This window comes from Colletotrichum gloeosporioides, assembly GCF_011800055.1.
Source record: "Colletotrichum gloeosporioides strain Lc1 chromosome Unknown consensus_28, whole genome shotgun sequence".
NCBI classification, from domain to species: Eukaryota; Fungi; Ascomycota; class Sordariomycetes; order Glomerellales; family Glomerellaceae; genus Colletotrichum; species Colletotrichum gloeosporioides.
Window position 1 is genome coordinate 449,069 of NW_025544673.1, and position 25,109 is coordinate 474,177.

General features: G+C 56.3%; 5 protein-coding genes across 5 annotated transcripts; 4 read left to right on the plus strand and 1 right to left on the minus strand.

The window, feature by feature from the left end:
* Window positions 1-682: 682 nt before the first annotated feature.
* Window positions 683-2,002, plus strand: GCG54_00012032 (Geranylgeranyl pyrophosphate synthase; the record flags this gene model as incomplete). Its single annotated transcript, XM_045411920.1, has 1 exon — window positions 683-2,002. One exon carries the CDS (start codon window positions 683-685, stop codon window positions 2,000-2,002), a length of 1,320 nt encoding a protein of 439 aa, XP_045266793.1.
* A 531-nt stretch (window positions 2,003-2,533) lies between these two features.
* On the minus strand, window positions 2,534-4,093 carry GCG54_00012033 (Peroxisomal membrane protein PEX28; the record flags this gene model as incomplete). The annotated part of the gene is made up of 2 exons (XM_045411921.1): window positions 2,534-3,815; window positions 3,870-4,093. 2 exons carry the CDS (start codon window positions 4,091-4,093, stop codon window positions 2,534-2,536), a joined length of 1,506 nt encoding a protein of 501 aa, XP_045266794.1.
* A 5,933-nt stretch (window positions 4,094-10,026) lies between these two features.
* Window positions 10,027-14,146, plus strand: GCG54_00012034 (Dual specificity protein kinase pom1; the record flags this gene model as incomplete). The annotated part of the gene is made up of 2 exons (XM_045411922.1): window positions 10,027-12,990; window positions 13,040-14,146. 2 exons carry the CDS (start codon window positions 10,027-10,029, stop codon window positions 14,144-14,146), a joined length of 4,071 nt encoding a protein of 1,356 aa, XP_045266795.1.
* A 6,882-nt stretch (window positions 14,147-21,028) lies between these two features.
* On the plus strand, window positions 21,029-21,235 carry GCG54_00012035 (uncharacterized protein; the record flags this gene model as incomplete). Its single annotated transcript, XM_045411923.1, has 1 exon — window positions 21,029-21,235. One exon carries the CDS (start codon window positions 21,029-21,031, stop codon window positions 21,233-21,235), a length of 207 nt encoding a protein of 68 aa, XP_045266796.1.
* A 2,488-nt stretch (window positions 21,236-23,723) lies between these two features.
* GCG54_00012036 (uncharacterized protein) lies at window positions 23,724-24,167 on the plus strand (the record flags this gene model as incomplete). Its single annotated transcript, XM_045411924.1, has 2 exons — window positions 23,724-23,965; window positions 24,035-24,167. The coding sequence occupies 2 exons, from the start codon at window positions 23,724-23,726 to the stop codon at window positions 24,165-24,167; spliced, it is 375 nt and encodes a 124-aa protein (XP_045266797.1).
* Between the last annotated feature and the right edge of the window lie 942 nt (window positions 24,168-25,109).

Below are 25,109 nucleotides of genomic sequence, written 5' to 3' on the forward strand. Positions count from 1 at the left end.
CTCTTGCCTGTTTTCATTGCGTCTGCCTACAGATACAGGACTTGCCAGGACTGCTAGCCAGGACTGCTAGCCAGGACTGAGCTGCCTGGCCCGATTCTCCAGCGGAAAGCTTCAACAAAGCAAGGATCAGTGATCCGGCTGCTTCATCCCTTTGCTCCAACCCTGGCTCTCCCTACCTTACAACAACGCAAGTCCTCTGCACAAAGTCATGACGGCCTACATCCCATTTACCCCTGCCAAAGGACACCATGCAGGCGGACAAATACGGCTTTTCCAAGCAAAAGGAACGATACGTGCATACGCGGACAAGCAGAAATCCCCACCTCCCAACAAATCAGACCTCCTACCGGGGTACGGGAAAAAAACAGCTGCCCACCAGCTTGGATGAACAGAGTGGTGACGTTGACACGAGCTGACCAACAGCGAACAGCATAACCACCGCCGGCTGACCACCACCACCACCACCACTACCACGACCGATCCCACCTCCTCCGCAGCCCACGGGGGAAAAGAGCTCCACCAAGCTACCCACCACGCGAGCTCTGGCGAGCTCCGGCCCGTGGTAGAAGCTACTGCTGTTTCTCCTGCGGCTGCCACGGCGGCTGTTCCAGATCCAGGCGCCGCCACCCATAAGAAGCCACGCATCTTCCGGTCCGCCTTTGCAAAGAGGCTCCCTTTCACGATGGGCGTGCCTAACGACAACTCTCCAACAAGCGACCCAGGCACCAAACCCTCGGATCCTTCAAATAACCCCTCCTTCCCCTCCTCTCCGCCAAACGCCATACCCCCACGCAGATCTTCAACGAGCCACTCGTCCTCTTCCTCAACAACTGCCGCCGCCGCGACGGTTCCCACCTCTCTATCTGCCCAAGCCACGGCGTCTGTGCCGACGACATCGTCCAAGGCACCCCTCCGCACCGTCCCCGAAACCGACTGGCTCAACCGCGCCGCCTCCGTCAGCTCCCGCACCCACAAGCACTCCCATTCTTCCTCCTTCCACCGCCGCCGTCCCTCCGGCGCACTCACGACAACCTCCTTCACCGTCACGATGCAGCCTCCTCCGCCCCCCGACCCCTCGCGCTATGCGACCGCCGACCTCAACTTCACTCGCAAGGCCTGGCCCGAGGAGAAGGACAAGGTCATCACCGGCCCCTTCGACTACCTCTTCGCCCATCCGGGCAAGGACTTCCGCGCCCAGCTTATTCAGGCCTTCAACATCTTCCTCGATGTCCCCCAGTCCAGCCTCGACGTCATCACAAACGTCGTCGGCATGCTCCACACGGCCTCCCTTCTCATCGACGACGTCGAGGACTCGTCCTCCCTGCGCCGCGGCCTGCCCGTCGCCCACAACATCTTTGGTGTGGCCCAGACCATCAACTCGGCCAACTACATTTACTTTTGCGCTCTGCAGGAGGTCCAGAAGCTTAAGAACTCCAAGGCAATCTCCATCTTTGCGGAAGAGCTCGTCCACCTGCACCGCGGCCAGGGCATGGATCTCTTCTGGCGCGACACCCTCACCTGTCCCACCGAGGAGGACTACCTCGAGATGGTCGGCAACAAGACGGGCGGCCTCTTCCGCCTCGGCATCAAGCTCATGCAGGCCGAGTCTCGCAGCCTCACGGATTGCGTCGACCTCGTCAACATCATGGGCCTCATCTTCCAGATCCGCGATGACTACATGAACCTCTCCAGCCAGGAGTACTCGGACAATAAGGGCATGTGCGAGGACCTGACGGAGGGAAAGTTCAGCTTCCCCATCATCCATAGCATCCGCTCCGACCCCTCCGACCTGAAGCTCATCAACATCCTCGGCCAGAAGACGAACGACGTCGAGGTCAAGCGCTACGCCGTGTCGCGCATGGAGAGCACCGGTAGCTTCGACTACACGAAGCAGGTTGTCGGCGTGCTCATCGCCCGCGGCCGGAAGCTGGCCGACGACATTGACGAGGGACGGGGCCTGAACAAGGGCATCCACATGATTCTGGACAAGATGATCATCTGAGCACTTTTGTCTCATTGAAGAGATAAATCAGGGGCTTTTGGGGGTTTAGAATTGGGAACGTCATACCCGGGGGTTTATGTCACGGAGCATTGGTCTGTGAAGGGTAAACCCGGTGTGTTTGCCTCGCATACTTTCCTCGCCCCTCTTAGTGTTGTTCAGGGTGGGGGAGAAACCACAGGATGGCATTTTCTTGGTGTTACAGAGAATCCCGGCTGGCACGCCGGACGGCTGCATTTAGACTTGGACCTGGGATTTAGGCAGTTACAGACATGCGCAGACGCGTGATGGGGGTAATGATTCCCACAGCGTCTGTGTTTATGGAAATGAACTTTTATGATGAGACGATTCCTCAATAGCATGCAATAGCCCGGCGTGATAATGAAGGAAACGAAGTGGGATCATGTCATCAAAATCACTGGGTAAACGAGGTTTATTTGGGAATATGTTCATGTTATTCATCATCATATAATACAATACCAACCGACTCGTTGGCTCATCACGCACGCAAAAACACCCGTAACACTACACTCATCACGCAAGGCTTGTCGTGGCTCTCCTCTTGACGAGCCGAACCCACCTCCGCCTCCTCCACTCGCCCCTGCGCCCGGTGCCGTCCTCGCCCTCCTCCCAGCTCAGCGTCGGCGCCGCGGGCACCCTCGCCTTGCCCTTGGCCGTGGTGGGCGAGTCCATGACGCCGCCCGAGAAGTTCGAGTTCTCGTCGTACATGTCGTAGACCCAGCGCTCGCCCTCCGTCTCGACCTCAACGCCCGTGATGATACGCTCCTCGACCCACTCCCTGCTCCAAAGATCCAGCGCCCACTTCTTCTCGGACCACTCCCACCCGTCGGGCGGCAGGACGTCCTCGAAGAAGCGCGTGCCGCGGGGCCGCTCGCCCGCGATGCGCGGCTGGGAGAGCGGGTCGTACGGCGATGGGGAGAAGAGCCAGGGCTCCCACTCGTCGTGGGACTGGCGCTGCAGCTCAAAGATCTCGACCTCGCGGGTCTCGGGGGCCGAGTCGAGGATGATGTCGGCGGCGATCCAGGCCTCGACGCTCGAGCGGGCGAGGGGTTGGTGCGGGGCGACGTGGGTGTCGTGGGTGTGCGTGAGGAGCGGGGCGATGGCCGGGTGGCCGGAGAGGATGAGGCCCCAGCCTGCGACGAGGGCGATGAGGCGCCAGGGGAAGACGGAGGCGAAGGTGGTCATGAAGACTGTGGTGAGGGTCAGGGCGAGGAAGAGCGCCGAGGAGAGGGCTTCGTTGGAGAAGTTTGTGATGGGGAGGACGCTCGAGACGACGCTGTCGTGGGCGACGCAGAAGTCGTCCATCGAATTCTGGAGGTCGCGCATGTTGCGGAAGAAGTCCTTGCTGAGCTCCTTGACCGGCTTGACGGTGCGCGCGGGTGCGAGCGGCGGGCCTTTTGGGGAGTAGCCGACGGACTGTTCGGAGGAGAGGGTGCCGGAAGGCGGCGCCGGGTGGCGGGCGAGGAAATGGGGGATGAAGACTGCGAGTAGAAAGCCGGCGAGGGGGACGACTGCCAGGAGGTACGGGTCCAGGCAGACGAAGGTGTAGACGGCGAGGAGGGAAAGTGTGTGTGTCGGACGGCGCCAGCTCAGCAGGCGGACAACGCGGGCTTGGAACTTGAAGACCACGCCGATGCGGGCGTTGAAGCGGCGGAAGTTGTTGGACATTGTCGTGATGTTGAAGTTTGGTCGCTGGGAGAAGGTTGAGGTCTTGTCCGCGGGGAAGCCCGGGGCCAGAGTGTCGTCGCCGCCGGTGAGGCCATCGGAGCTCTCGGGAATGACTTGCTGAAGGAGTCTAACAGTGTCAGTGTGCCATTCTCGAAGAACCAACTTCTCCATGAAGACTTACCTTTCAACCAGGCGATCCTGAATGCTCGTCTTCTTGCTGAGATTGTTCGCGATGCGCGAGCGCAGGCCGGACGGCGATTTCTTGGACGGGGTGGTGTCGTTGGCGTCGGAGTCCTGGGGCCATTCGTCTACGACGACGGTCGGAGGCGGCTGCCGCTGCTGCGGCGGCGAGCTGTCGGAAGTATCATCGCGGGAGATGAACAAGTCGGCCGTGTATTCGTCCATGGTCACCGGTGCCGATGCCGTGACCGCAAGGATGCCGTTGGTGGGTGTAGACGGTGCGAGGCGGGATGCGCCAGCGCGTGTTTCGTTTGCTCGGTGTTTGACGTTCTGAGGGGTCACGTCATCGTCCGGCGGCAGGCAGGCAGCTGCCCAGCGTGCACAGCTGTTGTCCTCGAAGGTGTGCTCTGACGGTGCGCCGAAACTTGCGTAACCTGCAACTCGTGTCTTTTTCGTCGGCGTTTTCCAACCTGAGCGTCAAAGTTGGAGCGCCTGGGTTGGGGATGGAGCCGTGTGATGCGGATGAGCTGCTCCGGGGTAGGTTGCTGGCTGCAGGCAGAAGAGCTTCCCCAGCTGCATGTGATGAAGACATGAGGTGGGTGTGGGTGCTGCTGGGTCCGGCGGCAGCGGCCTCCTGGAGCGGAGTCTGCGGCAGTCGATTGGCATTGGCAGTTTGCGGCGGTTGACATCACATGCGGCCAGCACCAGCACCAACCAACGTGAGCTCAGGCCTGAGCTGCTGCACCTGCCACCGTAGGTAAGCTGCATGCCATCCAGTGTCAGTCTTTTTCATGAGAGATGTCGCAGCAGTTGCACGCATCAGACTGTGTCTAGCAGACGCTGGCATTCAACGGCAGCGCCTACATGACGGATACCAGTGCTTGCGTCAAGCATCATGCACTTCCTCAAGCTCACCAGTTTCCGCATCCGCGACCAAATACCCAGACGAGGATGTTGGTGTCACCCACTGCCAGTATGAATAATTAACCCCAAATAGGACGTTGGCGTAGGACGGGTGTGGCTGACGAATTGGAGGGGATGCACCACGAGATCTGGCGGCGGGGTGTGGCCGATTGTTGAGCAGATCTCCGCTGAAGATGGCCCTCCATCTCAAATTACAGCGCCATTGCCATCCGAAGACACAAGACGATTGGCAGTCTTGCCCTTACGTGACGGAAATCGGCAGTTTCAGCCTCTGAGGCAATTGAAATACTTGGTCGTAGAGGTTGCAACCATTCCGTCTCTGTAAATCTTAGTTGTTCATAAGGTACTGTCAACTGATTAGATAATTAGAATGAATCGACAAAGCCCTTCGCCGTGAAATCGCGATATGACCCCCCATAGCCAACACGGGCTGGGAAATTGCGCCTGCTCCTAGGCCGGTTCTCAAGTTGGCTAGTGTTTGCTTGGTAGCACGTGCACTGGGGGTTGAAGGAATAAAGAAGCGTGGAGAATGCCTCTTTGACAGCCCGGCGTCTTCGACATGACAAGAGGAGGGCTTGAAAGGCACCACGGAAGAGGGCAAACGCCACGCTAGAAGAGAAGGAGGCATCCGCCGACAACTGCTCGGGCCCCGTTATGGGCTTGCCCGGCCGCATGCCAGTCTAAGTCGATCGGGCGAAGGCTCATCGCTTCAACGCGGCGGACAGGAGTCCCCAGAGTTGCTCAAGAACAATGGCCTGCCGTAAGAGACGCTCCATCGCCTCAGGGTATGCGTGACACAGAAGCCAGCGACTCTTCGTTGGGTTGAAGCTGCAGAAGCTGGGGTCCTGCTGTAGCCCGCGCTCTCTGCTGGAATGGAGCCAGTTTGCTAGTGTTTCCCCTGGCTAAAAAGGGAAGCAGATCGCTGCGGCCGGAGCTTCTGCATACTGGCAAGAAGTACCTCTTAACGCTTTTGACATGGACCGTGACGGGTGATTGTCTAGACCAGACCGGACCGCAGACGGCTTCAGTCATACGAAGTCAAGCTTCGAGACAGCTCAGGTGAGGCAAGCAAGGCAAGTAAAGGCCATCGACCAAGACGTACATAATCGACAAGGACCTGAGGACGTTGAGAGCGCTGGGTGTCAACCAGCTTCGAGCGACCGAATGCGACGGCAACGCGTCGCCATGTAGATCTCGAATTTGATGGTTCGCATTGAGTGACTGAGGGTTCGAAACGAAAGCCGACGGGCCCAGCGCAGCAAGATGTTGTAGGCAGGCGGTCAGGCACCCGATGATAGCATGACCCTGTTAAGAAAACATTGGAACACGGATAGCCAACTTCGTGTCTTATGATTGGCTACCCAAGACAGCAAAACAATATCCCACGAAATGATGGCCTGTATCAGGAGCCCAGCCGAAGTTGATGCAATCGGGCTGCCGTTCCTTTCATATCGACCTGACGGTTCAAATCCAACTCAAATCATCAGCGCGAGCCACTCTAATTGAGTCTCTGGCAGCGGCGCATTCTGAGTCAACAGGCGAGTCTGATGACCGTCAAGAACGTGCCCGTCGACCAGGACTGGCGCATGGCGCAATCAAAGTCTCATGGAGGCCCGCAAAGCACGAAGGGCAGCTGTCAATGTCACCGCTTCGTCTCCGGTCGGGCTGCCAGGTCGGTCAGTGATGCCGAATGACAAGTGACAAGGACTGTTGACCATCGAAAGACAGACAGAGCCCCATTTTGCCCGACTGTCCAGCCGATCCCCGGCAGCCGGGAGTTGGGCAACGGTCAACCGTGTCAGCCGCTGCTGCAAGCCCACGTTGTCTCTTCTGCTTGGTGCTGAAGAAAAGGACAGCCACACAGGCCATCGATATCGCCATGGGCATCAATCCTAGGGCTGACTTGCACCAGATATCCGGCCTGTTGTTTACGGTTGTCCCCGGAAACGAGGACGCGGTTACTGGCCGCTACTCGCGACCTGCCAGCGACTTGCATGACGGACGTCTGCACGGGGAATTGGTTTGCTGTGTGTGCAGAGTAGCTGTGTCCCATCCAATCCTCTTGGGGAGCCAGCCTAAGATGCAGATGGACCCATGCATCCCGTCCCATTGTGATCCCATCCCGGCAGGCGGCTTCCCCCAAATCCCCCATTCCCACTGGACAGATTGACATGTTGCTTTAGGCGTTGAGACAGTTGAGCGGTCCCCCCCATGCATGGGGTCCAGGGTCCTCTCTCTTGGTTGATGCGGCGACGACAAGGACAACAAGATGCCGCGGTGACGCAGGGACACACGTCGTCTTCGCAGACTCTTGTTGGTCTGGAGACTTTGGAAATGGAGCCTGAAGACTGGGACCTGGGCCCGTGGGAGCGGGCACACCAATAGCACTCGTCATCAGCGCGACTGGAAACGAGAGACGCGTCGAATGATGGCTCCGGACAGCGGAAGCTTTCAGTGCGGCCCCCTTTGGGACGAGTCTTGTAAACTCTGAAGTGCAAGTGCGGTGCAGAGACCCGGCGCAACCGCAGCGCAGCCGCGCCACTTGGTTACGCGCACACATGGGATGCTGCAGCAACCCGAAACTCGAACTGGCTCCTTGGAAGCTGGACGAGTCGTGTAGTTGCGAAGTAGGCAGTAGTGTCGTGGCAGTGGATCATGGAATTGAAGTGAGGTGGTACGGATGAGCGTTGCCGATGGCTCATCTTGAACGCGATGCCATGCGATGCGAGTTGATGCGGCTCCCCGAGCGCTTCGTACGTAGGGGAGAAGTGTATATTGCATTTCATCTCGCTGCGATTGCAAGTAGCGGAGTCTTTATCAAACGCTACCAACGCGAGCCATCGAGAAAAAAAAAAAATATAAAAAACCAAATCTGTGGTATTTGGTGTCGACGGCTAATGGCAGAGGGTTGACCTTGGACAAGCGGAGCGGAAATGATTGTTTGCTTGTCTCTGTGGAGAAATTCAAGATCCCTGGCCGTTTTGTTTTTGGAGTCTTGAACCCCTCTCTCAACTCTGAAGTCCCCAATGGCGGGAGGGAATAAAGGCGATTTGACGGCGCCCGCATGAGGACTTTTCTCCCTTCCCCTCTTGAATGATTAGTCGGTGCGATGGGATGGATCATATTTGATGGGCGTGGTGAGATGGGACGAGATGGATGGAGCGAGGTAGGGAAGGATGGATTGAATTTGATACCCGCCCGCTCCATAAGATTTGCCTCATTTTGGGAGGTTATTTAGCGGCCAGGGAAACAATGATCACTACGAGAGGGGGCGAGAGGGGGCAGCAGCACGCTATTTGGCGGGTTCCATCTTCCATTTGCTCACACCGCCCAAGCTGCGATTTCCGTGAGGTAGGTGCCACCTGGGAACCCGTAGGTTGGTGGGAAGGAAGTTGAAGTCGGTAAGGCACCGTGGGCACCTGCGGAGTCCCTTTTTCTGCTAGCGCAGACCAGAGAAGGAGGAGCTCGTGCAAGGAACGAACGGGTATCCCTGTTGAACGGGAACCCGACCTCCCTTTCTCAAAATCAAAATGCGAGTTTTTGGACGGGGCCCAGCGAGTGAGCGGGCGGACGGCGGGCGGGCACTGGCACCGACCACCACCACTACGGGCACTGGGCAGTCCAGTCCAGTGTCCACCCACCCTCACCACCGCTATTTCGCCGCGCTACTGCCATCATCACCCGCCGCCGCCTTTTTATTTTTTTCTATTTTGCAGCGAGTTTTTCCTAGGTCCTCCCCCCAATCCCGTCCCTTTCCCCGCCCATTTCAATGTTTCCCCCCCGGTGAACTGCGTTCGCCCACCAAGCCCGGCCTCCATGTCTCTGGCCTGCAGCTGCAGCGTGTAGCGTGCTCAAGGGACCTGACCTTGTCTGCCTCCCGTCTTGTAGCTTACCACTGTAAATGAGGGAAGAGATACTTCCCGGGTGAATCATCCTAAGGCATGTAGGTTTGCTTCGGCCTCGTACCTTACTTTCCGGGCCTTAGGTAGATCCTCACAACAGAGTCAGGGACCTGACCTCCATCGCCTGGGCCAACCTGCAGTCTGAGGGAATGATTGGGAGAGTGGATGTCTGGTCTCTGTCCTCCTCACCTCTGTGTTTGTAGGTAGACAGTCCGGTCACCTGCCATCGTCTTCGACGGCACTGGAGAGGAACAAAAGGCAAAGCAAAAGAGGTCAGGGACACAGACGTACGTAGGAAGGAAGGTATCCATCCGTAGGTACCTGCGCCTGCACTTCAGTTAGATACCACGCTGCACCTGTACCGCTTTCTCGCTCCCGGCATCCATCCATCCAACTTGCACCAGTCCAGTCTCTTCCTCCACCCGCACTCACTGCACGCTTCTGATTCGCATCTACGCACCTCTGGACGGGGGTGAGGAACCGAGAAAGAGGCTCCAGTCTGCTCCAGTGCTCCAGTCCAGCGCTCCACCACCCTGGTCGTGACCACTGACCTGCCTGCCACTGACAAGCGGCGACGGGCCCTTCTTTTTCGACAAAAACAACCACCAGACCAGTCCACTCCAGGACCAGTCCCGACCAGACCAGTCGTCGTCGTCTCGTCTCGTCTCGTCTCCTTCAGGACTGCACCGGTTCACACTCCAACCTCACTCCAACCTGCCCCCGACGGCTTGGTGGTAATCCCGACCGCGCCCGCCTGCCTCTCCTTTCCACAACATCCCGTCGACTTCGAAATCTTCAATCACGTCTATTTTCCCCGTCGACGAATCGCCGCCACATCCCATCGACCGTACCGCCCTGCCCACTGTTGTTCCCCGGAATGAGGTAGCATCATCAATGCTCTCAGCTCCCTGACCGGACTGAGGTTGCCCGCTCGCGAAATCGCACCGCGCCCTCGACTCAACATTCGCCGACTCCCTAATCTCGCCACATCTCGCCTCGTCGGCTTCTCTACTCACGCCTTCACGTCCAACGCTCGCATGACCTGCGCGCTGGCCGTTGCACTGAGTACACATGATAAGGGAGCATAGAGTACCTGCTGGCCCGCGACCGGCGAACCAGTCCCCGACAAGACTGTATGGAATGCCCTCATCTTTCGTTTCCCGCTCTTCTTTTTTTTACCCTGTCCCGCCCCCCTTACCCGCTCTTTGTTGCTGCTGTGCCCTGCATCCCTGAAGAAACCAATGTGCTAATCCGCCAAAAACTTGCAGTAATAGGGGCATCCCGGACTCGAGAACCATCTCTCCCTCAAAGGGCTCGCTCGCAGACGGTCCAATGCTCAGTGCATCTTCGGCCAACAACCACTCTCTGTTTTCATTCGGTCGGAATGGCGCCGCGAATGAAGTAGGAGAGGCGACTAATTCATTCGACTTTCTGCCCTCGGTCAGCTTCGACGACCTTCAAAGCAGCCTTGAGTCCGCATCCCACGATTTCAAATTGACCCAGTTCCCGTCCCCGACCGGTCAAGGCAGCATTCTAGAGACTCAGAGCATGACCGACAAAATGGGCGGGGTTTCCAATACGACCCAGAATGGCGGAGCCGCGCGTGCTGGTGGTATTCCTCAGACCGCGACCCGCCCTGGTAGATCTGGTTCTATTCTGAGGAGACCTAGTACCTCCAACAGACAGGCCAGCATTTCATCCATCGCCTCAGGACCAACGTCCGGCACTGATTCTGCGACTGGGTCTTCAGCCACGAGACCCCGACGTCAGAGTCATTACCCTCCAGTGTCAAACACCAATATCACCAATATTGCGAAGCCTCCCAGGAAATCCATCGGTCCGGGTCCCATTGAAACGGACTTCGGCAGTCGCACTGCGCAAAGGAGTAGGAGACCGAGCATCATAGGCAACGCTGGTGGTGGACCCGATTCCACTCGGACCTCGATCGATGGCAGCTCCGGCGCTGGTTTTGAGACTCCGCGAAACCTCACGAACAGAGCGACCAAAGCTAAATCGATGCACCAAGCACTACCCCGGACAAGCACCACAAATCTCTCGACCCCCGACAGCAGTCGTCTTTCCACGATATCTCCTCGATCACCTCGAGGTGGAAGCAAGGGAAACACTGGCAGCGGCGGCGGCGGTTCTGCCCATTCGCAGTCGAGAAGACAGTCAGTAATGCCCGGAGGAGGGTCCCACGCATCGCATGCAAGCGGTCTCGGTGCCAGGACCATCAGTCCGACCGACACGCGACGAATGAAGCGCATGTCCATGCACCACGTCCCGAGTCTCACCCAGCTGGCCAACGCGCCGCCTCCCCCGCCGCTTGAGCACCGAGAACACTCCAGATCCCCATCGATGATACCCCGAAAGGCATCCGCTACGCCATCGTCATCTCGAACAACTCCCGACATGCACAGGAAATCGTACAGTTCGGGCTTGTCCATCACCTCGACCAACAGCTTTAATACCATCAGAACCTCAACCGGCTCATCAATCCAGCCACGGGCACCCGCCGCGGGAAGTGCGTCGCGTCTGCCAGCCCCCAAGCAATTTACCCCACATAACCATAACTCCCATTCCGCTGATGACGAGGAGGACGTTCCGCCCGTGCCTGCTATTCCGAAAGCGTACGAATCACCACAGCAGTCAGCCACAGAAGGGTCGTTTTTGGACAAGCGGAAAGCCAATCTTGCTGCGGATGCTAGCAGCATCAATAGTAACTCCACTGGCAGTTTCTCCATCCCGTCGCTCCCTGAACCCGCTGTCAAGCTGGTACGAAAGCCCAGCACCCGGAAGTCGACGAATGCAGCAGCCCTGGACGCCGAAAAGAAAGGCAATCCGTCTCAATCGAGAAAGAACCCTCCTCCTGTGCGGCTGCCCCCAATTACTGTTGGGCCGCTGAACCCATCCACGACCGCCAAGATCGCAGCGTTGGGTCAAAATGGTCCCGACAGGAACTTAAGCCCGCCACCGTCGCGTATTACCGCGAAGACGCCCACCACCCCCATGACCGCGTCTAAGAGCTCCTTCTTCTCTAGGAACCGACAAGACGATAAGTCGGACTTCAGTCTGCGAAGCAGCAGTACTGTCCACCACGCACGTCTCGACAGTGCATCTGGCGCTGATGGTACAAGCTCATCCGAGTCATTCGAGGCCTTGTCCAGAAAGCCAACCAACAAGCCCAGCGTGTCCCCGTTCTTGTCTTCTTCAGTACCCAAGGGAGGCCCCGACCCCGCGTTCCTGAAGAGGTCCAAGACGGGCGGCGACTTAACCAACATCACTGGGCCTCTTGACGTGAAGCCCATTCAAAAGCCGTCTGGCCCGCGTGCTCCCCGACCTTCCAAGGCAATCTCGCCAACACCTCCAGCGTCCGATCCAGAGGAGCCCCCTACGCCATCGTCAATGAGCTCGCTGCGTAGAAAGCTGAGCTTGTCGTGGAAGCGTGGAAAGAACGACTCGAAATCTGCACAGGACAAAACGTTAGAGCGCAGCCTTAGTAAGGAACAGATGCCTCCGCCGCGCTTGCCCATCTCCGCCACGGTCTCGAACCTCAGCTCGGCAAAGAACAGCCCAAGTCCGTCTGTCAAGGTTAACACATCTTACCTGGATTCGAGAAGGAGGAAGAGCTCGGCGGCAAGCTTGGGCCACGATAGGACTAAGAGCGAGAATTGGACCTCGGCTTCCGTTCCCAAGGCTCACCCCGAATCATCTCACCCTCACAACCCCTCTGTCATGCAGAAGATTCTTCGACCGAAGGCGTCAGCGACGGCGATTCGCCAGGCAGACCCGTGGACCGCAGATCTCGACAAGGACGACCTCGTTGCCGAGGAGGAGATGAAGAAGATGGGCGCTAGAAGAAAAGAGACCGAGATTGCGGCTCGAACTCTTGACGCCCTGAGGAAACGCGCAACGCCAAAGGAGCGAGTGGGTGCCCAGGAAGCCATCCGGATTGCGATGCTCAACATCTACGAGCGCGGCGAAATTGTTGACTACAACGACATTTACTTCTGCGGAACGCAAAACGCTCGCAAGGTGGTTGGTGATCTCCAGTCCGACGCGCCGAACTTCGGCTACGACGACGAGCGTGGAGACTACACCATCGTACCTGGCGACCATCTCGCTTACCGTTATGAGATTATCGATGTACTGGGAAAGGGAAGTTTTGGCCAGGTTGTCCGGTGCATTGATCACAAGACAGGCGTGCTTGTTGCCGTCAAGATCATTCGCAACAAGAAGAGATTCCACCAGCAAGCTCTTGTCGAAGTTAACATTCTGCAAAAGCTTCGCGAATGGGTAAGACTCAAAGTGTTCGGCCCAGCTTCTCCAACTGACAATAAAACAGGATCCCAAGAACAGGCACAGCATGGTCAACTTTACCCACAGCTTCTACTTCAGAGGACATCTCTGCATCTCTACCGAGCTTCTGGATATGAACCTTTACGAGTTCATTAAGGCGAATGCGTTCCGAGGATTTTCGTTGAAGCTCATTCGCAGGTTCACCAAGCAGATGCTCAGCTCGTTGAACCTTCTCAAGCAGCACAAGGTTATTCACTGCGATCTCAAGCCAGAGAACATTCTGTTGCGTCATCCTCTGCACTCAGAGATCAAGGTCATCGATTTTGGTTCTAGCTGTTTCGAGAACGAGAAGGTGTACACGTACATTCAGTCGCGTTTCTATCGATCCCCCGAGGTCATCTTGGGCATGACATATGGCATGCCCATCGACATGTGGAGTTTGGGATGTATCCTGGCCGAGCTGTACACTGGAGTGCCCATCTTCCCTGGTGAGAATGAGCAGGAACAGCTTGCTTGTATCATGGAAGTGTTTGGCCCGCCAGAGAAGCACCTGATTGAGAAGAGCACGCGCAAGAAGCTGTTTTTCGATTCAATGGGCAAACCACGCCTCACGGTTTCATCCAAGGGGCGAAGACGCCGTCCTTCTTCCAAGACCCTCCAGCAGGTTCTTAAGTGTGATGACGAGGCATTCCTCGACTTCCTCGCCAGATGTCTGCGATGGGATCCGGACAGGCGTCTGAAGCCGGAGGAGGCCATTCATCACGAGTTCATCAGCGGCAAGAAGATGAGCGCCCCTCTTCCGCGCATCCCCACGACCCGCGAGGCGTCCCCGGCGAAGCGTCACACCACGGCTGCGGCACCGCGCCCACTCCCCGAACCCCCCGCCGCTGGTTTCAAGAGCAACCCTGGATCGAGGCACGTCAGCGGGGCAAGCCCTCACAAGCCCGTATCGGGGCCGCCGACCTCGCGCAGACCCTCGGTCGCAACCGCCGGAACCGTACATGTTGCCACAGCCAAGCGCACCAGCACCGGGACAGGCGGCATCACCGTCGGAACCAGTAACCTACCTCGCGCGGCGATGAGGAGTGTGAGCGCCAAACAGGACCTTGCATCTGCCGGAGCGACCGCGGCCATGAGTCGGCGACAAGTGTAGGGGAGGCATGCCGGCCGGCCAGGATTGGCAAGATAAAGAGAGCCAGACGGATCAAGCATTTACAGGCGAGGTGGTTTACGAATCATTGGGTAGTTGATTGCTTTTGTTTTTTATTCCCTCCTAACGCTACATCCCTAACGGGCAGTGAACATGTTCCTGCGCCATGACCACGTTTGAATGGAGTGACGGAATACCCAGCACGAAGAGTCACAGCCGGCAGGAAAGGAGTCAAATTTGGGGCATGGCGGGGCAGTTTTCTTCATGATGAGCGAGCAGTCCGGGTGGTGGTTGTGTTGGGTGTCATGTCGGATCGGATGACCAAGACACAGACACACCCTTGTTCTTTTTTGTTACTCAAAACCGCATTTTCTTTTCTTATCGTAGCCTTCTTCTACCCTAGCTATATACAGACAGACACGAGTCTAAAGCCCCCTTTCCGCGGACAACCACCAGCAGAGAAGGGGCCCCAATGTACGTTTGGTGGATGGGATGGAGGAGCGAGAACCCGTTAAAGGACGGGAGTGGCCGAAGAGGCACGGGCCGCTGTTTGCCCGTCCGTCATTTTGCAAGGATAAAACGAGAACGAAGGCAAGAGATGTGTATATTAATAATGACGAATGGCCTTGGAATGAGTGAAATGCAGACCGGACTGGGGCAGGCATGTTTGTGTGTTTCGATGTTCATGTGTGACTCTAGCGGCTTGGGCGGTGGTAAGAGAAGACCGAAGATGCATGCTGCTGCCGGCTACGACCTCGCAATCACGGTAGATGCGAAGCAGTAGAACGGGGGTTGGGCAGGAGAAGGGACGAGGTAGCGGCTCACACTTACGTCCACGCGTGTCTAAGGCGAAGAAGGGTCAAAAAGTTGCGATGCTTTTCGGGTTGGCTGTGTTCTCTCTCCTTCACTCCATCTAGAACCTCCTGAGCTCTGTTGCCTGCGGCATATCGGGGTCGAGACACGGGCTGAGAGGCGAAAAAGTAGAAGGCAAGGCAGACGACGAATCGTCAGTAGAAGGCGGGACGCGGACTGGGAAAGCAGGATGCCTTTGGGGCCGCAAAAATGCCCTTCTTAAGATGCTGTGATGGTGTGTGCCTGTTGAGATTGCGAGGTTTTGTTGTTTCTGGCCCTCGTTCCTTCCCAGGCAACGATTTTGATCTCGAGAAAAGGTATGGTATGGGATTGTATGCGGCGAGAGGCAGAAGGAAAGGGAAAGGATTCCAAAGCAAGGCCGGCTACGAACGGTTGGTTCTGTGTCGTTCGAGGCCTCCCTTTCGGACGGGCCACGCCCCCCTGGTCAGCATTTGGGGGCCGAAGGACGAAGATGAGGCGTCACTTTTTTTCTTTTTTTCGAGGGTCGCTCGCTACGTACCGTACCGTTCTTGTGAAGGGGGTGGTTTTGGTGATGTGATGTTTGGGGGTACACGTCCCAGATGGGAGAACGGTGGTCATACAATGGCTGGTGGTGAGCCTTGTAGGGCTGGGGAGGAGGGTGTGTCTGGTCACCTCAGGGAGAATGGAAGGGTGATACGAAGCGCGACCGAGTCCCCGGGGTCACGGCAGATGGGCCTCCAGGCTCCAAGTGCCGGGATTCCCTCCCATTTCTTGTTAATGTGGTTGTATCTCTCGGTGTCCGTTTGAAGCCTTTCTATGAGAGGAGCTCCGGTCGAGGCGAAGGGGTTGGATGAACCCCTGTTCCCGGGACGGACGGTTCTGTCAATGGGGCGGCGACTGTCGATGATTGAAGAATTTTTTTTTCTTCTTCCGTTCTTTTACTTTTGGGTTTCCTCATCTGGACGAACACGATGAGGCTGAATGCTGGGAAAGGCCTCCGGTGACGATCCTCACCGAGAGCAGAATGACGGTGTCTACATTTAGCAGGAGGAAAAGCAAAAAAGAGGGCATCACGAAAAAGCTTCCGGGCCACGGGCCACCGGGGCCGGGGTCATCCGCAGGCCTCCGGAGGAAAACTCCGTCCCGGAGAAGAAAAGATGCGGGGAGAGTATCCGTAGAGCTAGAAATAGAAAAAGAAGCTATCGTGAAAGAACAGACCATCACCAGAAAAGCAGGGTCTTTGTTCCCTGAAACATCGCGCTACCCCTTCCCTCCCTCCCCTGCCCATGTTCGACCGTTTGCCGTGAGAAACGCGCTATCGCGGGTCATGACACAATCCCCTGTCCTATTTTCCTCGTCAAGTGGGAAATAAAGTGTCGATCACAGTGTAAGCTGAATGAGCAAAGCGCCCCCCCGTGAAAGGTGGAGCGAGTCCAAGCGCTTGTTGGTATGCATGCCTTATGGATATTTTGACGGGATAATCAGTAAACACTAAATCAGAGTTTTGGCCTTGCATTGAGACTTGAGAGCATGGGAGGAAGATATTCTGAATGTGAAAGGCTGTCACAAGCCGTGGCAACGGCCTTCCTGACGGATTATGTGACGTTGGGGGCGACCAGGTTCATCGGTAGCACCGGGAAGGATGCGAGGGACGTTTTCCACGGCGGCAAGGCGGCTGTTGTCAGACGCTCCCAAGGTGTGCGCGTGCAAAGGTGGACAGGCCGAAGTGCAAAATATGCCTTGTAGGATTCAATGTCTGCCGAGGTGGTTGTTCATTGTCCTTAGGCCATCTGGCGCGATGGATCCGCGCGGATGTCATGATCTGCACGTAGGGCGAAAGGCTTGACAGCTTTTCGACTCAGAACCAAAAAAGATCGGCCGAGGAGGGCCAGCGGCTGTTCTCTGAAACAGGGTCTCTCGATCGAAGGGGATCACCATACCCAGAGGTAAGGTTCGTAAGGCCGCTTGATAGACGCCGAGCGGGCCTTTTGACATGCAGGTTTGCCAGAGCTGAAGACATGGTCTGGGTCGGTCAAGGGCTCAAGGATCAAAAAGACCAGTCGAGACCACGTTGAGCCTCAGATTTGCCACCGGCATGCCGTGTTTCAGAAGAACGTTGAAGACGAACAGGTCAGGTATGCTCCGCTGCGGGTGCCTGGTCTGCTACGATCATACGAACTTCAATGGTAGAACGAGAGGCGCGGGAGGGGCGCGCCCCCAGATGGCTCCCCTCACACGCCGTAGTCATGGGAATGCGGCCGCGGGAGGAGGCCAACGGCGGAGCTGAAGCATGGGGGGTCGAAGTGAAGACAATTTGAGGCACGGTTCGGGGAGTTTTCTTCTCCCTTCATGACGAGGGGGCCTGTTCAGGTTGGACAGGACATTTGTGGATGCAGAGGTCGCACGGTCAGCATGGAAGGAAGCAGAGTCAAGTCGAGGGAACCGTTGAACGGCAGCATCGGCCGAGTACGGATTTGGAAGCGGGGCGTGGCTGGGGAGCCTAGGCCAAGCCTTGACTGTGGTTCAGCACCTGTAGACACTAGCCGCAATAGGCGTCAAGTTTCAACAACAGCGGGCGGCTCTGGGATGCGATCAAGGTACCAGGGACTTGGGAGATAGGGCAGGGGAGGGGTGAAGCTCTCTTACCTCTGAAATCACGGTGTAGGGTATGACGCGGGATTGCAGAGATGACGGACGCTGCTCCGTAGCTTGTGAGAGCGGCTATCACGGCCGGGGTTCTCGTTGAAAGCGTATTTTGGTAAGGCATCTAATGACGGCGACGACGGACGCGATGGGCAAGTGACGGGGCAACTCGTAAGATGAAGACGTAGACTGCATAGTATGGCGCATAGGCGTGTTTGCTGTGGATGGTGCGCGGAGGGACTTTTGCCCGACAGGCAGGCATCCGAGGACGCGAATGTCTCATTGAGCTTCGCGATAAGATCAATTAGAAGCAATGACGCTGGCAGCAGTCGGGAGTCGAGTGCAGCATAGAATAGCGGTATGGCGGCAGTTGCATACGTAGTGTAGGAAGTGTGGAAATGTCGAGCAGCAGGCCCACCCAAGACCGACGGCGACTCCGGCCAAGACATGGTGAGCATGTCGGGGTGACGGCGTTGAGCGGTGGATAAAAGTGGACCTAGGACTCTTGATCCCACCGCGATGGGAGAAGGCCCTGGCCGCACTGCTGGCCTCAGGATCCGTGATGTGGTTCAGTCCCCGTGGCTTGCTGACTCCCGAGGCTGTGCTGGAGCTAACAAGACAGGGGCCTGGCCATCATCCACTGCAATCGACGGCCAGTTTCGACGGGGAGAAGGTGAGATGGAGGAATTCGTCCAGTAGTAATTCGAGAAAGTCGCTGTGCTTCGCTCGTTATCCAATCGCTTGCGCTCCCTGTGAGACAGCAGACCCTTGCTCCCAGCGACAATCCCCCGCAAAGTGATGTATGTTGAAATGAATGAGGCGGATTGAGTCCCTTTTGCAGCGACTAGAGCAGGATGGAGTCAATGATTGTGCATACTGATGATTCGATTCTTGGTTTCGAGTGTGTGACTGCGTATCCGTAGCTCGGCGGTTCAGGTCTCGCGTCCTGCAGGTAGTTGACGACAGTCGAGACAAGCGTCATGCAGGTCCGGGCTTGGAGGAGGTTGACATTGGCTGTGTTTCTGTCTTCTGCGTGTGCGGAGGATGGTGTATAGTACCCATGGTAAAGCTTCTGGGATAGTTCCGCGATTGGATGTTGCGACAGGTGCAGAAGAGGACGAGATGGGAAGCGGAAAAATGGTCATCTTGGCCTTGTCCACACTCTGCCCGCCAGCCCACACGGTTCCGCAGACGGGATGGGGCCGGTGGACAGTCGGAGCCATGGGTACGGGGGACACGTGCGAGTATCGGTCCGTTGTAGTCGGACACCGAGTGCCACGCAACCATTGGCGGTTGCAACACACTGGATTGCCCGTTGGATGCGCGGCAGTTGACGCCTGTGGTCATTTTGCCCGGATTGTGACTCTTTTCCGGGCGTTGTTGTGTCTTGGACGACGTTTGGCCTCGGTGAGTGCAGGCCGCAAAAAGCGTATTGGTGTATTGCTTAGTTCTGAGGGTTGGGGTTACATCGAACACCCAACGTCTGCCGTGTCGTATCTCGGTACCTGTTGGTCCTTGATGCGATCTCTGTAACGCAGGACTCGATGCAGGTCTTGGATCGGGCCCGTTGCCCAAAGCCGGCGAACGGTGAACGGTGGAGGTCTGGCGCTGGTCTTGCAGCAAGCAGACAAGTGCCGTGGGTTGAGTTGAGGGTACTGTGAAGCAGGCTGTGTTGCGCTGGTTCGTCTGTCTGTTGGCTCCTTCCCACCAAGCCGACGGCACCGATCCCTAAGCATGTACGTCCGTGGAGCGGTTGAGTTACCCAAGACGAACGGCTGAAAAGTCGGCAGGACTAGGAAAGCAGTTCATCGGAACTTCTGTTTGCTTGGTTTAAGCGGACCGGACCCAGAGACGATGAAGGTCAACTTCTGCATTGGCGAGGGACAGCCACGATTCGTCAACCACTAGTCCGAGTTCAAAGGTAGTGCAACAGGGGTGAGCTTGACTGTGTGGGCATCAAGGGTCGAGGTTTCAACGAGATTGGGGCAGGAATTCGTAGTGCGCTTTCGTAGCTGGGGGTCGGAAGAAGGCTTGGATTGGGTTGTGACGCATTTTTTCCGGTATCCTCATCGACAAGCCCCCCGACCTACTGCACAAAGGCGACGACGTTGAAATCCTTGGAGAGCCATCCGTGACTGCCATCCGCTCCAGCGGTCTGTCACCTGAACTTCTGGCGGGCGGTGGAGACGACACGTGAGGGCCATGCCTGCGAGATTGACCAGTTACATGCCTTGGCAGGGCGCAAGCTTTCGTAATCAGGAAAGAAGCAACATCCAAACTTGCCCTTTTTGATCAAGCTGCATGGTTGTTCGCCCAGGCATCCCAGGCAGCACACCCTCCCGCGCTCTTTCCCAGCAGCGAGACGACAAAGAGAAAGAGAAAGCTCCCGTCGTCAAGGCAGGAATCAGACAGAGCAGGAACACATCACATCGTACCTACCTGTCTTCTCAGTTGCGTTTTCGTGCCTTCCCAGAACCCTGGGGCCAGGGGTGCTCCATGTCGTGCCCATGCCCATCCATCCCATCCAATCCAATCCACGTCGGTGGATGTCACTTGCACCTTTCTCCAACCTACCCGTCCACCGGCTTTCACTGAGTCCCTACTTCGTACAATGCTCTCAAGGTTGGCTATGTGCAACTTATCCTACCTTGCTCCATCACACATTACCTGAAGTCGCTTCACGCTAGCCAACGCTGCATCTCTGTTGCTGGTACTTTGGCGCTTGACAACCACTTACACCCCCGGTCCGATGCCATTCAGGGACGCTGACTTGCGTCTTGGTGCCTGCTCCAACCGGCAGCCCTCTCATCAGCATCACCAGTTATCTGTCTTGGGTTCCCTCAATCTACCGCGCGTTCTTTGCATGTGCTTGTGACGCCTACCTCTCCCAACCACTTACACGGCAAGCAACATTCGGTGAATTGGTGCAGAGCAATATTGGTGGTGCGGCCCATTCTGTTACTTGCGAACCTGCTCACCCTCCGTACCTGAACGGGGCTCTCAACGAATACCGAAGTCCTGGGCTTGGAGGGAAGGGCCTGTCGATCAAGGTCTCAAACGTGCATTTGCATCGGTCGAATGAAAGCCGACGTCGTCTCAGACCTGCATTGGCCGATTTACGGGGACCTTCGGAGACCGTTGCAACCAAGACATGGTAGGCATTATACCAATTCCCCTGTGCGGGCCCGGGAATACTGACAACTTCGACAGCCCGCGCAAAAGAGCTCGGAGCAGATTACAACACTGAACTCATCTGTCAAATGAAGAGAAAAAAAATGGCCCGTTGTCTCCCCCCGACTGCCCGGACCCGCCGCCCCTAGCATCGCATCGCATCCCGTCGCATCTCAGTCGTCTTACATCTCCAGGGGCCCTTCGACCCGAAAAAAGGCTGTTTCTTACTCTCTCCAGATGCCCGGGTCTCATCTCGATATGGCCTCCAATGACGACATGTTGCTAAGCGCGTTTGATCTGACCATCCTCCCGAGAGTTGGGAAGAGCATGGAATATTCGTCTGCAGAAGCTCCCGGCTGTTCATCAGCACCAGCACCGATCGGGCACGTACTGCGGCCAATGGGCGCCGGAAAGACAGCCACCGGTTCGGTGGAACCCCAATGAGCGTTGATGACCAGCACAGCCCTATCCCTGCACGCTGTACTTCTTAGCCCGGGCTATATGGACAATGTACTTGGGGTGCCAGCCATGGTTGAGGAGCAACAGCCACCTAGCCTCGATGCATGGCTATTCTTTTCCTCTCTTGTCAGCACGAAGTCGAAGCTCCTGTTCGATCTACCATCCCATTTCCCCCGTTGCGGAAAGGTGCCCACGACCGTCAAACGACGACCCTTGGGCTATATTCAGCATTTTTGGATGGGGACATCGACCTCAAATTAGCTTTCCCTGCCTGCCCGCTCTTGGGTGCGGGTTTTGTCCACTGAGAGCTCGAAAAGCGCTCTTGGCAGCTCGTTGATCTGATGGCTTCCCATTGGTGACCCCGGCAGCATTCTTCGCATCTCAGCCCGTCACCGCGGAAGCGTTGTGCAACGACAGCAGAATCCGGTTCCTGGCTCACGGGCCGAGACCCTGTCCTGTCACGCCGCAAGGGGCAAATAATCACCATCCTTCAGTTCTCAGTCCAAGCAGCATAGCTTCCGTTGGTCGACGGGACGAGCTCCGGGGCCTCAAAATTTTGTTCATCCTGCAAGGATCAGGATCAACAAGAGTCCATGCCAATCTTGAAGAATCATTAGCGAAACACCACCACGTTGAGATGGAGGTCTGGCCGTCGCCCCGGGCACTGAGTTGGGTCGACAGGGTTGCTGAGTTGCAGGCTTGGGCATGCTCTATGGAGCAGTTCGCGGGCCTCTGGGCCAGCATACCCTCATTTAGCAATCCAGCCGTGCGCTATCCCTGATTGACTGCAGGCGGGCTGTCGCTCAATTGTGGGCATCGCAGAGAACGCTCTCTGAAAATACAACGATGGTCCAGATGGAGGAGGGGTCACAGATCATCACCAAGGACCTCGGCCAGGGCAAGGCTCAACGAAGGCCACACCTTAATGTTCCTGCCTAGGCTCGATGATCCAAGAACTCAACTTGCGTTCCACGGCTGGTCTCTGGTCTAGGCAGGACGATGGTAGGACTATCAGACATCAGCGATGGCTAATAAGCGCAAGCAAGACAAGACCTGGTGTGTCTTGTTTTGGGGCCATGATGCAGAGTCAGCCCTGCCGTTCAAGACAGAGAGCTATCTTGGGTTGGCACCCTCTCGGCTCTGGCTGCTGATGGGTGTCGAAGCCGGTGCAACCAGCCGATAATAGACACTCGGGCGTTTTGTTTCGTCCTTCAAGCGCACTCAACCGCGGCACGACGACACAGCAGCGGCAGTACCTGACAGAAGTCAGGACTAAGATATGCAACGGCATGGCAAGTCGGTATGACAGCCGCGGCTGCGCTGCTACTTCTGCCCTAAGAATGGTACCAGAGATGATGGTCGATGCATATCAGCATGCGGCATCGACCTTGGAATCTTTTAAGGCACAGGGAAGAGGGCCAATGGAAGGGACCTGACGATATCGTACAACCATCCACCCATGGCATGGCATCCTACCGCACATCAGCCCTGCTGCATCTCATCAACCCAAAGTATGGGGACACACTCCCGGCAGTGGTCCATTTTCAGACATCATGTTCAATTGGGGAATGGATGGTGAAAGATGACTCTTTTGGCCGACAGTCTCCATCGCATCCATCCCACACGCATCGAGCAGTAGGTAGGCATGTATGGATGTTACTTACGTTCTGTACCTTACCTACCCTACAGGGCACTTCGCACACCCACACCATCCCGGGCCCTGAACCACACCCACCTTACTGCCCTGCACTTGCACCTGCACCACACTTACCCCCCTCCCCCCAGCCCATTTTCCACAGCCCACACCCTCTCCGCCTGCTCACCTTTCGCTCACTGTTCTGTCTCTTGCGCGCTCTCTGTCTTTCTCTTCTCACACCTGCTGCGCCGCGCCTTACAGGGCCATCGTCGAAGGTGCCTTGCACCTTTTCCTGGTCCTGGCCTGCGCCATCATGTCCGTTGTCTGCATATCGCTCTAATGCACAGAGAGATGCAGCCTTAGTCATTTGGGTCTCACTCAGATGATCCGGCGTGGACTGCCATGGCCCACTGCTGCCTTAGAGCTTTCTCTCTCTCACACACACACTCCATCTTCCACTCGCTCCAAGCTTGTCTCGAGTGTGACGACTCCCCAGGCTACCAGGCCTATAAGGCCGTGATGCCTTCTCGATTCCTTCTCCCTGTCTCTTGCCTGTTTCTGTACAGTCATCACATCACGAGTACGCTCTCTTAGGTTTCCTTTCCTATTTCCTTTTCTGCCTTATTCCCCTTGCTTCTCTGCACACTTGGCAGCTTTCAGTCGCTCTGGTCTCAACACTCTCGATACCCTTTATTAAAGAACGACCGCATCCCACCATACCTTGACAGGAAGGATTCATCCTTGGACATATTCATTCATCCTTCCGAGATCCAATTGATCTATTCATCATATTCAAGAACAACCAGCACACACAAGTCAACCTAGACAATTCTCACAATGTGCTATCAAATCGTTGAGCTCTACTCGGCTTGCCGGTGCCTCTACTACCAGCACGCCATTGACAGATGCGCTTCATATGGACGACCCGGTCACAGCATTCAGAAGCGGACAATCTTGGTGGGCTACGCATGTCACGCCCACACCTCGTCTCATGGCGGCTACGCATCACAATACACCTACTCAGACTCTGGCTACCACTCAAGCCACTCAAGCAGCAGGAGCTCTCGCCAATACCGATGAAATGTCTTGTCTTCGGTGACGGGTTGCTGTTCATGGCGTTCCCCGAAGCTGGAGCTTTTCAAGTTCAGCGATTGGGTTGCCTACCTATACTCTTTCAGAGCGAGGTCGCCATCACAGACGTTGCACCCGTCCCAGCTATCACTCCTCTTGGTCGGCCATGACCGGCTCATGTCGTCTTCAGCGCCCCCGGCGATGAGATGACTAGCCGGCCGATGTCCTTCACAACATCTTCGCTCTCATCATTACTCACCCCAATTCCGCTCTTACGCCCCGCCATGAATTCCAGCAACGAAGTTATCGAAGACAGAGACGAGATCACGAAAACGTTAGACAGACGTTACACGGCCTATTAGTTGTCACCACCCGCGCGCTACAATAAAACGACATCTTCAAACTCGCCCACGTTCCCATTCCGGTCTCGACCCTCGGCTTCTTCGAAATCTTCTCGATATTTTCTTTCTTTCTCCGGATTTTCTTTTTGGATATCATTCACTCCCGACACGGCTGCTTTCTTTATCGGCATTCAGCTTGCATAGCGTTGGCATTGGGTTTTGCATTGGGCGGCTTGGGCGGTTTGAATGGAATGAGAGAGCATACCAGAGATGCTGTTAACTTCTAATCGGCGGGTCCGCCATTGTCTCAGTGGAAGGCAGTTTCTCGTGGCTTTCATATTCTGGTCTGGGACGGTTTCCAACATCGGTCCTACAGGCATACGGCAACGGTTTTTTTGGTTTTTTCTCTCTCTCTTATTTCCTTCTCTTGTCAGCTTCTGTACTCTGAAAGCATTTGGCAGGCGGGCGGGCGGTACAATACCAGGCGTTTTGGGGACCAGGCATATATGGTGGTTTGGAAGGACCAACCGGGTGAGCGAGGCTTTTTTTGTTGTTCTCTATTTTCTTTTTCTGTCAAAGTTTTCCGCATACTCTTGAAAATTCCTTCTCTTCTTCTGACTCTCAATACTTTCTGTCTGTCTATCTCTCTCTATCTCTCTCTTCTCTGATCTGTACCATCATACTATCAAAGACGAGTCGCTCTGGTAAGCGGCGAGGACAGCAATGACGCAGGAATGCATGGAGGGTTTCGGACACAGGAATGCCCGGGAAAAGCTTCTTTGATGCTAGTCATCAAACTCCTTTCGATTCT